Source organism: Vicugna pacos, chromosome 1, assembly GCF_048564905.1.
Source record: "Vicugna pacos chromosome 1, VicPac4, whole genome shotgun sequence".
Taxonomy (NCBI): Eukaryota; Metazoa; Chordata; class Mammalia; order Artiodactyla; family Camelidae; genus Vicugna; species Vicugna pacos.
In genome coordinates, this window is record NC_132987.1 from 14,228,439 (window position 1) to 14,242,728 (window position 14,290).

At 38.6% G+C, this 14,290-nt stretch overlaps 1 protein-coding gene across 1 annotated transcript in view; it reads left to right on the plus strand.

The window, feature by feature from the left end:
* LOC102544716 (inhibitor of carbonic anhydrase-like) overlaps positions 1-2,093 on the plus strand; it is a 36,172-nt gene extending 34,079 nt beyond the window's left edge. The window contains exons 16-17 of the mRNA XM_031677907.2: positions 996-1,182; positions 1,974-2,093. Of these exons, the coding sequence (XP_031533767.1) occupies positions 996-1,182; positions 1,974-2,008 (222 nt within the window). The 3' untranslated portion in view covers positions 2,009-2,093. The remainder of the gene's footprint in view (positions 1-995; positions 1,183-1,973) is intronic.
* The last annotated feature ends 12,197 nt before the right edge of the window (positions 2,094-14,290 follow it).

The following is a 14,290-nucleotide window of genomic DNA, read 5'->3' on the forward strand; positions in this document are numbered from 1 at the left end:
CAGGGTACCTCTTGGGCTTGTTCTGTCACAGGAGTAAGGGAGTTGGCTCAGTCCCTTCACACTAGGCTGGGTGCATGCGAGAAAGGCGGAACGGAGGGTCCTCCGCCTGACCTAGGGAGGGTCCCAGTGTGTTTCCTGAACTGGCCAGGCTGAGCACTGTTTTGGGCTTCATGAAAGTCGAACAGCCAACATTTGGGCAGCTTCTGACCTCTGCAGGCAGCCATCAAGGGCTGATTGTATGGAATAGAGGCTGCCTGGATCAGATGATCTCAAGGAAAACCCAAAGGCTCTTCTGCATTTCGCACTAGCACACCCCGTTCCTGGAGGAGCCCCAGATGAGGAATCCATATCTTAGCATATGCGCACATCCCGGTAAAAGAATGATGACCCAGTGAGAGCTGGCAAAACAAGAAGCACTTGCTCGTGGACTTTTGAAGGGGTGGGGCCCACACAGGGCGAGCTGCCACCTTGGTACAAGGGAAGTGGACGAATGAAGAGAGGGGAGAGGCAGGAAGAGACGGCAGTGGTCAGTGCCTGGGGCAGATCCAGGGAACAGAAAAGGCAAAGTAGCGAGGGCTCCACACAGCAGGGAGACCTGCAAGCATGACCCAGAGAGCTGAAAGCATCCGGCAGTGGTGGCTGGATAGTGATACGGCGGCAAACGTGGTGCTCTTTCTATGTAGCCATCACTTTACACAGATCATCTCACTAATTCGTGTAATTATCTCCATTTACAGATGGGTAAACTGAGGTTCACTGAGCTCAGTCAAGAATTTTCCTAAAGTCATACGACAGGAAAAGCTCAGGCCAGGATTTGAACCCAGAGGCTGTGCTTCTGGCCATTTGACTACAGTGCCTCGTACATGTCGCCGTGTCCCAGGTTTCCCAGGGACTCAGGGCAGCCCAGCAGGCTCAGGGCTTCTGAGGCAGAGCACGCAACCCCATGCTGCCCGGTGCCACTGGTCACTCACTGTCTGTCTGTCTGTCTGATCCAGGAGCTCTTTGGAAGAAATGGGTTTGAATACAGGATGTTCCAGCTGTTCAAGTCCCCAAACAAGGACCTGCTCTTCAGTGACGACACGGAATGTTTGGCTAAACTTCAGGACAAAACAACTTATCAAAAATACTTAGGGCCAGAGTATCTTCAGGTTATTGCTAACATGAGACAGTGCTTACCCTCCGGTGAGTAGAACAAATAGAGGAGCAATAAAGTCGGGGTCCAGTAAGCATGTTTGTATTAAGGATGACCTGTGCCAAGTCCTGGGCCAGTACGAATAGGAACACAAGGATTTGGAGGGCTTGCTCCTGGCTAACCAAGCACACAACTCAATTAGGCAGCAGAATAGGACTACCTGAAAAAAAGCCAAGTTGTCTGAAGAAGACAGAGTACAATAGAACTTGAGATCATCTGGGAATTGAACTTGCTAACATATATATTTCTATTTTTCGGCTGAGAGAATGAAAATGTATGTGTGTGAGCACTTCAGTATAGGGAGAGGGCTGGAAATGACAGATAAATACCACTTATAAAGGACCAACTTTCAAAGATTTTAGGTAAAATGTATAAATAATATTAATAGAAACAAAGCATTGCTAGCATTAAGTAGGCCATTTCTATATATGCACACTAAGTAGGTCGTTCCTCTCTATTTCTGTACATTATAGAAACAGCATAGCTGCCTCAAAAGGAAATAAATTGGAGAAATAAAATTAGAGCTGAAAAACATCAAATTATTGAGAGTGTGCCTGAAATTTTGTTAAATTATATCATGCGTTAGAGATGATGAGAGAGGAGGAAAGGAAAACGTAGATGTTTAAGGTTAGCACTGACATCAGTTAGTGGGGGGAGAGAGAGAGAGTTTTAAAGAAAAATCCTTATTACCTACCATTTGCTTTTAGAAAAGAGGAACAGAAATGAGTTTAATAAACACAGGCAGTACCTGATGGTCTTCCTCTTATGTTTCATCTCACAGAACTTCTGGACGCCTGCACATTCCATGGAAATTAAAAACTGTTCAAAGTGGGCAACGGCCAAGATGCTCAGAACCCGTGGATGCGGTGGGACCACATTCTCACTCGTCTGTGTGGCAGGCCTGTGTTAATGTCAGTTATCTTTATAATTATGTGCTGTAACTGATGCAAAAATTAAAATGAATGAAAATTATTGTGTCTTCTCAGAAAACTTCATTAAATGTTCTCAGATTTGGGGGTGGGAAGAACTGTTTCTTTATACTAGAATTGCGCTTCTGAATGGAATCTCTATTAAATTATATCTTTTCTTAAGCCCCTTATAAGATGAGCTCAACTTCCCTCCCTATTCTTTGATTATTTTACCCAAGAGTGAACTCACTTAAATAGAATTTAAGCAATAAATCTGATGGGAGTCTGAGTGGTTGGTGATTACAAGTGTGCAAAAAAAAAAAGGCATCAACGTGTGCCGTATCAAGGACTTACATAGTGAAAACAAAGGATAAGGAATGAGTTTATGTATGTTAAAAATATATGTGAGCATTTAAATTTCATAATGTCAAGTGGAATCAAAATCCTGATCAGATTAATTGAAAACTATTAAAATTACTGCAAGAACCCAATCCTGCTACCCTTTTACAGTCAGCTTCCTGATTTACACTCGTTTAAGCCAGTTTCTTTTCAGAGATTTTGCCATCGCTGTTATTACCGCGATCCCAGCCGACGGTGGAGCCTCAGTAAATGCTGCCTGGGGACCTAAGTTATAGGTTGTTGAGTGTTGGTTTTGTGAGTGTGGACTTCCGCTTCTGCCTGTGGAAGATTAACCAGTATAGGATTTGCCCTCTTTCCATAAACAACTGAAAAACTGGAAAAAATAATACGAAACAAATGTTTTCAAACATTGGACGATAACAGTGCAGGACTTTGATCCTTGAAAGAAGGAAAAGAGAAGATGTGAACAGAATGATAACTCCACTTTTAGCCTAGAGGAATTTTCCAGATCACCGCAAAGGGAGCAGAAACATAAGAGAGCCCATCACACTGAGATGAAGAAACAGGGATAGGAATTGGGGGACTGGAATTTGTACACAGAAGAGATCTGTATCGGGGTCTCCTTGAATCTTTGGCAAAATGCTAATCTGCCTGTGTGTAGAATAAAACTGAAGTCCATCAGGCTAGGCAAAGATAATTGTGAGAGACCCATAAGCTGACCAATGCTCAGGGCCCCCACGGGGCCAGGAATCATTCACGTTCCTACCAAGTCAGGCGAAGAGACCTCCCTGAACACCTAGCTTTTCACTGAAGGCGTCTGGGGCTGAAATAATTGTAGACTAAGGGCTGTTCTAAAACGGCCCTTACTGAGAGTGACACTAGCCCTGGTGGGATCAAGTGGATCCGCAAGTCACTTGACCGCCTTATAAAACAAACCTCAGTACTCACTAAAGGAAGACAACAAAATCCAAATATTCAACAGTGTAGCATACATAGTATCCAGCATCAAATGCAAAAATTACCAGATGGGCAGAGATGCACAAAATGTGACTCAGAGTCATAAGGAAAACAAACCAATAGAAACATACCTAGAAACCACAAAGATAATGGTATTCAGGCAACATTTAAACAGTTGTTACAAACAGGTCCGAGGATTTAAATGAAAACATGAACATAACAAAGAAAAAAGTGTAAGGTTTAAAAAAAAAATGGGGTGGGGTGGTAGAGCATCTGCTTAGCCTGCATGAGGTCCTGGGTTCAATCCCCAGTGCCTCCATTAAAAAATAAATTAAAAACCTAATTACCTCCAAAAAAAAAAAAAAGAACCAATGAAAATCTAAAGTGGCAAAATTTTTGTTTCAAGGAATTTGTCTTTTTCACTTAAATTGTCTATTTTTGCCATAAAATTAATCAAAATATTTCTTTATTCTTCTTTTAATATTTATAGGATGTGTAGTGATATTTCTTCTTCCATTTTCATACTGGTCATTTGTGTTTTCTTGCTTCTTGTTTTTGATCAGTCTAGCTGTACCTTTATCAATTTTCTTGAACTTTTCTTAGAGTGAATTTTTGGCTTTATAAAAATTTTCATTATTGTTTATTTTCTGTTTCATTTTCTGCTCTTAATCTTATTTCCTTTCTTCTACTTATTTTTCATTTAATTTTCTTTCTTCTTAGATTCTTAAGGTACAACCTTAGATCAATATTTAGAACATTTTACTCTAATATAGACATTTAAAATAATAATTTTCCCTCTAAGCAGTAGTTTAGCTGCATCCCACAAATTTTAATATGTTTATTTTCATTATCACTGAGGTAAAAATTTTTCTAATTTTTCAAAGATTTCTTCTTTAATCTGTTCATTATTTAAAAGCTATTTTAATTTCTAAATATGTCATGATTTTCCAGATATGATTTTGTAATTGATTTCTAATTTAATTTTTTTGTGGGTAGAGGATATATATTCTGTATAACTTCAATCCTGTTAAATTTATTGAGAGTTTGGGTTTTTTAGGTTTTTTTTTTTCCCAGCACATGGCCTGTCTTGGTGGATGTTCTACGTATACTTGAAAAAAATAGGTATTCTTAATTGTTTGGTGTAGTTCGCTACTAAGCAGTATAGTTCTATAAGTACCAATTAGGTCAAGCTGGCTAAAGTTATTGTTCAAATCCTCTGCTTGACTCATTTCTTGTCTACTTTTTGCATTAATTACTGAGAGAAGAGGATTGAACTCTCCAACTGCAAGTATGGATTTGCTCATTTCTCCCCCAGTTTGATCAGATTTTGCTTTCTATATGTGGAGGCTTTGTTGGGTACATACACATTTAAAATGTTAGGCTTTCTTGATGAATTGACTCCCTTATCATTTTGAAATGTCCCCAGGTGTCCTGGAAATACTTCTTATCTTTAAGTCTATTTCACTGGCTATTAATATGTCCACTCTGCCTTTCTTATGATAGTTTGTATTTGGTGTATTGTTTTCCATTCTTTTAATTTTAATCTATTTCTTTATATTAAGGAGGGTTTCTTATAAAGAGCATATAGTTCAGTTCTTCTTTTTTCATTCAGTGTGACATTCTCTTCCTTTTTAAATGATGCATTTAGTTCATTTATATGTCATGTAATTGTTCATATTTGTTTTCTGTCTGTCTCATCTGTTCTTTGTTCCTTGCTTCCTCTTTTCTGTCTCCTATTGGATTAATTGAATAGTTTTTAGTATTTTATTTTATCTTCTCTATTGGCTTATTAGCTATTCTTTTATTTTTCAATGTCTTCTCTGAGTTTTATAATCTAAATCTTTAGCTTAATACTAGCATCAAATAATGCTATATTGCTTTGTGATACATAAGATCCTATATAGTACAGCTCCACTTTCCCCAGTGATGTGCAGATAAACATTTAACAACTAGACCTTCAAGTTAAAAAAGGCCTTGATTTGCATCATTTGCTAGTTTCATGGAGTAAATACTCTGGCCGTGGATGATCTCAAGCTACCAAAGGGGCGTCAATGAGTTCAGAGTTGAGAAGAGATACACACAGCTTTTGCGCGTCGATGCAAGTTGGCTGCACTACCCACTGGTATCCCTCTTCTGTCTTTTGTGCTCGCATTACCATACGTTCTACTGCTACATATGTTAGAAACTCCACAATGTATTTTTATTATTTTTACATCCTGCCATCTATTATCTTTTAAAGAAATTTAAAAATGAAAAACAAAAATCTTTAATATTTACCCACGTCTTTACTGTTTGTGGCTCTCTCCACATTTTTGTGTAGGTTACAGAGTTTGGATATTTTGTGGGTACCTCTTTCTGGCATGCTTTCCTTGTCTGTAGGGATGTGATTTTTCTCCTGATTTATTATTTTTTGTAATAACTTTGTATAGTATTTGACCATGGTACTGTCTATTACTCAATTCAAGGTGCAATTTGAGCTTTTAGAATAAGGTTATTTTCAGGAAAGAGTTTCTTACTTTACAGAGCCCTCTCTTCTGTTGTTTTGTGATTTATTCAAAAACATAGTAGCTTGCTTTCTTGGGTTTCTTGGTTTTATTCCTTTGTCTGCTTTGGTCTAAACCTTTTTTTTTTTTTACTTCATCCTCCTTGTCCCTTTCCTACACAAAGTTGACTCCACTTCCACCAATGTCTCTTGCACCAAATTGCTCCAGATCATTTAGGTCCTTCTTGGGAAAGGTATCTTCACGTCCAGTCCTAGGTTATCTCCCTGCAGGACGCCCCTAGGGAGCTACAGGCTTGTGCTTGACACCGGGGCTTCTAGGCAGACTCTCTTCTAGAGTTTGACCTGCTACAGAGTTCTCAGGCACTGCTGCCCAAAGCCTCAGAGACTGTTGCCTCTGAGGGACTTGAGTTTCTGCCACCAGTTTCCCCACCAGGAGAGCCACCCTTGCAGTCTTGAGTGGCACAAACCTGAGGCAGAAGCCTGAAGTTCCTGGTCCACCAAGAACTTTTCCCTGGCAATAGAAAAGAGCCATCAAGTACCCTACCTTCACTTTCTCCCAATTCTAAGACTTAGAAAGAAGACTAAGGTAGGTCATTAATGTTTAGTATTTCAACATGTTGGGGGTACTAATGGGCCCCTTTGAGGATAAATAAAATCCTGAGACTCACCCTAGTAACACACACATGCATGCGCACCCCTTGATGTACAATTTTTGTGTATTCATAGCTCCAGGCCAGTGATTCCTCTGCAAGCTCACATCACCTTCCCTTGGGGTGAAGGAGTTTAGATTAAGAAGCTACTTAATCTATTTTCAGGTCAATGCTACCCTCTGGGGCTAACAGGTCTTCTTGCATATACAGACACCTTTCATATATTTATGTGAAAGGCCTATCTGCGGAACATTTAGGGCAACTAAAAGGGTGAGATAATTCAACTGTGGAAACCAAGAGCTGACACCAATTGAATACAAATCTGTGTAGGTCAGAGGTTTACTTTGGAACAGCTGAGAAGCGAGGTGGACTTTGCTAGACTTTTCCCATGGTGAGCCTGGACATCAAACAATGGCGTTTGCCGTTGGGGCGGTAGAGGAAACTGTGACCTGTTTGTTTTACCCCAAGAGCACTAGACTCTGCTCAGCTTAACCAGCCCCTCCTCATGGGCCCACCGGAAGATCCCAGGACTTGGATTCTCTTGGTAAAAGAGCAATGGGAAGTGAAATCCCTAAATGAAGACAATGTGAATGATACCTTCCAAGAAAGTGTGTCACAGGGTGGTGGGGATAGCTCAGGATGCTGAGCCCAGAGTCCTAGTTCTAGCTTTGTCTACTTTGCTGGGCACCCTACCAGTTATGTCCTCTGGCTGGGCCTCAGTTTTTCTGTCTGTAAAACAAGATCATTGTGCTAGATGCTCTTTCAGGGTGTGTTTTGCTCAAGGGCCCACTAGCAATGGAAGAGGCCATAAAGAAATTACGTGGGGCCACTTCATTCATTCACTGAATGTGATTACTTAGCCTGGGCTGGCCGTTCTGTAATAATGATAGTCACTGCCATCTGTTGGTGACTGCTACCTGTCAGGCAGGACTAGTCCTTTAATAGCACTGTGAGTAATCTTCAAAATGACCCGAGGAGGTAGGTAACCATATTCCTATTACTAAAGAGAAAGCAGATGCTAGGAATAGATTAGTAAATTGTCCAGCATCATGTAGCTTTTAAGTGGCCTACGATTCAAACCCAGGAGTCTCTGACTCCAATTTCATATGCATTTTATTCCACAGATTGCGCAAGACAACACCCAGTATCTGTCCTCAAGAATGGACAGGTGAATAAAAGGCATGAACAGTATGCAGAGGCCTGAGGGACCCCTGGACAGATATTCCATCCCGGGACAGATGCCGCCTGTTTCACAATTTTGCCTGAAATCAACCCAGCCATGGGGCTCTAAACTGTGCCCCTGGCCCTGACATCTAACCCCTCCCCATCTTTGCCAAACCTGTCCAAGTGACCTGCAAAGAGCATACCCGAGAAGACCAAATTCTCCTGCATGCCTGCCTTTGATCAGGGACTTTTGTTTATTTACACATGACAGTTTCCAGAGTCCACTCAGCTTCAGGGTCAGTGGCTTCTGTACCTATTTGCCTAGAGGCCAGCTGCAGCTGGGTTAGGTTGAACATTATACTGATAAGGAAAGGGTTTTCTTAGGAGGTTCTTTTGCTTGCAGAATGGAAATCTCTGGCTTTTGAAACAAGGACAGATAGGCTCTAGTCTCTACCATTACATTCTAGAAGAATGACTGAGTTGAGGGAAAGGAGCCCAGAGGTTTGTTCAATGGTGAAAAATGCTGACCATCCTCTATTCAGTAATTCCTCATTCTGCACACGATCCTGCTCAGCCCTTCACAGTATACTGTGTGACTGTGGAGACAGGTAAAAAGGCTCCTCTTTCTTTTCCTTTTCCCTGCTTTGTTCTCTTTCCTTCCCTTTTCTGTTCTTTTCTTCAGTTAAAAATAGTTATTTGTTCTCCTCCTTTTCCTTGAGGTGGCCAGGGGCAGTGGAGCCTGAGAGACTGGGGCCAAGGGCAGCTGGAGGATCAGGAGATTGATTATACACAGAGGAAAGGAGCAAATAGTTAAAGATACTGAGAATATTGGGATCCAGCTTTCTCACTGTCAGAGAGAAGGGAGTTGCAAATATGAGGAGAAAGAAAACTAGATTTGCTGTGGTGTTCAGCTGGAATTGGAGGAATCAGTGTGAACTCATGGTTGGAGAGAGAAAGAGACGGAAATGGATAGAGGTGTGTGTTATTATGGAGATCTGTATCAATATCTATATATCTGTCTCTTGGGAGGTCCTACTATCAGTTTATCTCCAAAGCAGTGACCACACCTAGCACCCTCGTTTTGTTTCCTAAATACGATTCTGTGCTAAAAGGATAAAGTTTCTTAGAGAAATGAGATTCCAGAAACAGAGATTACAAGAGCTGAGATAGAGACACTATGAGGTAAGCCTGAATGTCTTATTCTACCAAAAAGTGAAGTGCTTAAAAAATTATTGGGCTTGTGAAAAATAGCAGGCGCGAGCCTGAAGGACAACAATCTGATCATCAAAATAAGGGAAGAAGAGGATTCCTGGAAGATAGCAGAGTATAAAGCACCAAGAATTCGTCTTCCTACCCAGACAATAATTACAGCGGTTGAATCTGTTTAATATAAGTATTTTTGAACTTTGGAGTCTATTAAAAGCCTCCAACTTCTAGGCGAAGGCTTAAAGGGTAAATTGCCATTAATTTCAGTCAATCTCAGTTCTTAGCTTGGCAGTGGCTACCCATCCCCCTCCTCCCTGCCTCATGTCAGGTAGCTGTGCATGTATTCCAGGAGCAGCTTGCACATAGCTTGTGAATCCAGGGTGGGCAATAAGGATTCTGTCGTGCAAATATTGGGGATCGTGTTACGGTCATTGATTGCTTCTGAACATGGAAGTGCAGATACAGAGGAGGGAAGTCATTGTTATTGCCCTTCCCCTCTTTGTTGCAAGATCTTCCTCCTCCAAGAGACTTCCAGAGGATTTAAAGGACTGACACCTTTTTACCCTCTCCCCCTTCATTTTTCTGTCTTTCTCCCTTTTGAGAACCAGACCTTTAAGACTAGGGTATTCAAAAGCAAGTACATATTCAGAAGAAATTAGAAAGTCATTGTGCATACCCAGGGGAAGGTGCAGGATCAAAAATATATCAAAAGACCTTAAGTTTGTATTTCAGGCTGATCCTTGGCACAGAGATAGCCTACAGCAATAAAAACAAAACAAAACAAGACAAAACTGTAAACCCTGAGGAAGAAGGAGAATCTGATTTTCAGAGTCACTATATTGTTAGATTCAAATCTCCAGTTTTCATAACAACACAAACACAAAGAATACAAAGAAATAGTATGGCCCATTCAATGGGAGGTAAAAAACAAAACAGGAACTAGTCCTGAAAAAGACCTCATGATGGATCTACAGGATAACAACTTTAAAAGAACTGTTTTAAAAGTGTTCAAAGAACTAAAAGGCGATGTGGAAAAGCTGAAAAAAAAATGTATAAACAAAATGGAAATACCAATAATGAGATAGAAAATTTAAAAAGAAACCTAAAAGAAATTCTGAAGCTAAAAAGTACAATAACTAAAATAAAAATTCAATAGAGGGGACTCAAAGGCATATTTCAACAAGCAGAAGAATCAGTGCACTGAAAGATGGGACAATTAAAATGATTGAGTTGAGGAATAAAAAGGAAAACATATGGAGAAAAAGTGAACAAAGAATAAGGGAACTATGAGTCACCATAATGCAGAATAACATATGCACTGTGGGAGTCCCAGAAGGACAAGAGAAAGCAGCGGAGAGAATATCTGAGGAAATAATGGTCAAAAGGTTCCTAGATTTGATGAAAGACATGAATGTAACTCCAAAAAGCTCACCGAACACCAAGTAAGATGAACTCAGGAAGTACTCTGAGACATGTTTTAACCAAACTGTCAAAAGCCAAAGACAAAAAGATGACTTTAAATGCAGAAAGGGAGAAGCAACTCTTGACATACAAGGGATCTTCAATAAGATTATAACAGAGTCCTCTTCAAAACCTTTGGTGGTCCGAAGGCTGTGGGCTGATTAGAGTGCTAAAAGAAAGAAAGAAAAAAAAAAAAACAAACACTGTCAGTCAAGAATCCTATATCTGGCAAAGCTGTCCTTCAAAAGTGAGGGAGAAATTAAGACTTTCCCAGATAAGCAAAATCTAGGGGAATTTGTTACCACTAGAACTGCCCTGCAAGAAACACTAAAAGGAGTCCTGCAGGTTGAAATCAAAGGACACTAGACAACAACTTGAAGCCTTCTGCAGAAATAAAAATCACAGTAAAGGAAAATACACGAGGGATTATAAAAGCTAGTATTATTGTAACAATACTCGGATGCAACTCTACATATTGTTTTCTACATATATAAGAGACCAATGCATAAAAAATTATTAGTTTGTGTTTTCAGACACAATGTGTAAAGATGTAATTTTATGACATCAAACAACTGAAAGGGGTGGGGAGTGGAGCTGTAAAGAAGCATTTTTGTGTGTTATTCAAGTTAAGATGGCATAAATTCAAATTAGAGTGTTATAACTTTGGGATGTAATTTCCATAGTGAGCACAAGGAAAATAGCTCAGAATACACACAAGGAAATGAGAGGAAAATTAAAATGTTTCACTACCAAAAGAATCAACTAAACACAGGAGAAGACAGGAATGCTGGAAATGAGAAGCAAGCCAAAAAAAAGCTATAAGGCATATAGAAAACAAATAGTACTGTGACAGAAGTCCCTCTTTATCAGTAATTTCTTTCAATGTAAATAGATTAAATTCTCCAATCAAAAGACAGAAATTAGCAGAATGGGAAGAACACATGATCCAATAATACACTGTCTACAAGAGACTTACTTTGGTCCAAAGACACAAATAGATTGAATGTGAAATGGTGGAAGAAAATATTCCATGCAAATAGTAGCCAAAAGAGAACAGTGTTGGCTATAATAATATTCGACAAAATAGACTTTAAATTTAAAAGCTTTAAAGAGATAAAGAAGGACATTATGCATTAATAAAGGTTTCAATACAGCAAAAATATATAATAATTACATTTACAAACCTAATAATAGACCACCAAAATATATGAAGCAAAAATCGACAGAATTGGAGGGAGAAATAGTTGTACAATAATAGTTGGAGATGTCAATACTCTACTCTCAGTAATGGACAGAATAACCAGATAGAAGGTAAGCATGGAAACAGAGGACATTAACAATTCATTAAACCAACTGGATCAGACATACAGAACACTCTACCCAACAATAACAGAATATACGTTCTTCTCAAGTGCACATGGGACATTTTCCAGGATAAACATATATTAGGCCACACATTAAGTCTCAGTAGATTTTAAAAGATAGATAGAATACAGAGTTATCTTCTGACCACAACAGAATGAAGTTAAAACCAATAACAAGAGGAAAATTGGAAAATTCCCAATTTTGTGGAAGTAAAACAATATACTCTTACACAACCAATGGAACAAAGGAGAAATCACAAGTGAAATTAGACAACCCCATGACCAACTGGGATATATTTCCGTGATGCAAAGACAGTTCTACATATGCAAATTGATCAGTGTAATACATCACATTAACAGAATGAAGGAAAAACCCCATGTAATCATCTAAATTGAAGTAGAAAAAGCTTTTGACTAAACCCAACAGTCTTTCATTGAAAAAAATCACTCAACAAACTAGGAATAGACGGAAACTACCTCGACATAATAAAAGCCATAAATGGAAAAACCCACAGCAGAAATCATACTCAACAGTGAAAGACTGACGGCTTTTCCTCTAAGATCACGAACAAGGCAAGGATGCTTATTTTCACAACTTTTGTTCAACACAGTAATAGAAGTTCCAACCAGAGAAATAAAAATAAAGGCATCCAAACTGGAAAGGAAAAAGTAGAATTATCTCTGCTGGCAGATAGAATTTTTTATGTAGAAAACCCTAATGATTCTACCAAAAAAAGTGTTAGAACTAATTAATAAATTTAGCAAAGTAGCTGGATACAAAATCAACCCACAAAAATGAGTTGCTTTTCTTTTTAAAAAATGTTTTTGTTTGTTTTTGTTTGTTTGGGGGGAGGTAATTAGGTTTATTTATTCATTTTAATGCTCTACCACTGAGCTATACCCTCCCCCTCTCAGCTGCTTTTCTATATAACAAGGAGCAAGCCAAAAAGGAATTTAAGAAAACCAATTCATGATAGTTTCAAAAAGATGCTTAGAATTATCTTGACCAAAGAGGTGAAAGACTTGCACAATGAAACTACAAAACACTACTAAAAGAAGTTAAAGAAGACATAAAATAAATGTAAAGACATTCCATGCTTATGGATTAGAAGGCTTAACATTGTTATGATGTTGATACTACCCCGAACAATCTACCAATTAAACGCAATCCCTATCAAAATTCCAATGACATTTTCTAAGAAATAAAAAAAAATCCTAAAATGCATATGGAATCTCAAGTGATCCTGAATGGCCAAAACCCCCTTGAATAAGAAAAAGCTGGAGGACTCACATTTTCTGATTTCAAAACATACCAACAAACATAACATTCTATGTTACAGATATCAAAAGAGCATGGCACTGGCACACAGACAGACATATAGACCAAAGGCATAGGATGGAAAGGCCAGAAATAAACACTGGCATATATGGTCAAATGATTTTCCAAAGGGAGCCCAAGTTATTCAGTGGGTGACAGGACAGTCTTTTCAACAAACTGTGCTAAGAAAACTGGATATAAACATGCAAAAGAATGAAGTTGGATTCACACCTAATACCATATGAAAATTACCTCAAAATTATTGAAAGACCTAAATTTAAGCCCTAAAAGTATAAAATGCTTAGGAGAAATCATAGGGCAGAGGCTTCATGACATTGGCCCTGGCAATGATTTCTTGGATGTGACATCAAGGTACAGGCAACAAAAGCAAAAACAGACAGATTGAACTTAATGAAAATTAAAACTTTTGTGCATCAAAAGACACTATAAGCAGTGAAAAATAACCCATAGGATGGGAGAAAAATATTTGCATATCAGATAACTGACACAGGACTAATATCCAAAATAAATAGAAAACTCCTAAAACTCAGCTACAGAAAAATAAACAACCAATTCAAAAATGGGCAAAGGACTTGAATAGAATTTTTCTGAAAAGAAATTATATGAATGGTCAATAGGCACATGAAAAGATGCTCAGCATCACTAATAATTAGGGAAGTGCAAATCAAATCTACATTGAGATACCATCTCCTATCCACTGGAATGATAGTATCAAAAAACCAGAAAGTAGTAAGTGTTGGTAAAGATGTGGATACATTAAAACCCTGCTGGTCTTAATCAACCCACTGCTGGTGGGAATGTAAAATGGTACAGCCATTGTGGAAAACAGTATGGAGTTTCCTCAAAAAAATTAGAGAATTATCTTATGATCCAGAAATTCCACTTCAGAGTATATACCCAAAAGAATTGAAAACAGGGTCTCGTAGAGATATTTACACACCCATGTTTATAGAAGTACTATTTGCAATAGCTAAAATGTGGAAGCCACCCAAGCATCCATTCTTAGATGAATGGATAAGCAAATACAATCTATACATACAATGGAATATTTTTATTATTCAGCTTTTAAAAGGAAGGAAATTATTGACATATGCTACAGCATGGAAGAAGCTAAGACATTACAGTAAGTGAAGTAAGTCAATCACAAAAGGCAAATATTGTATGATTCCACTTAAATGAAGTACTC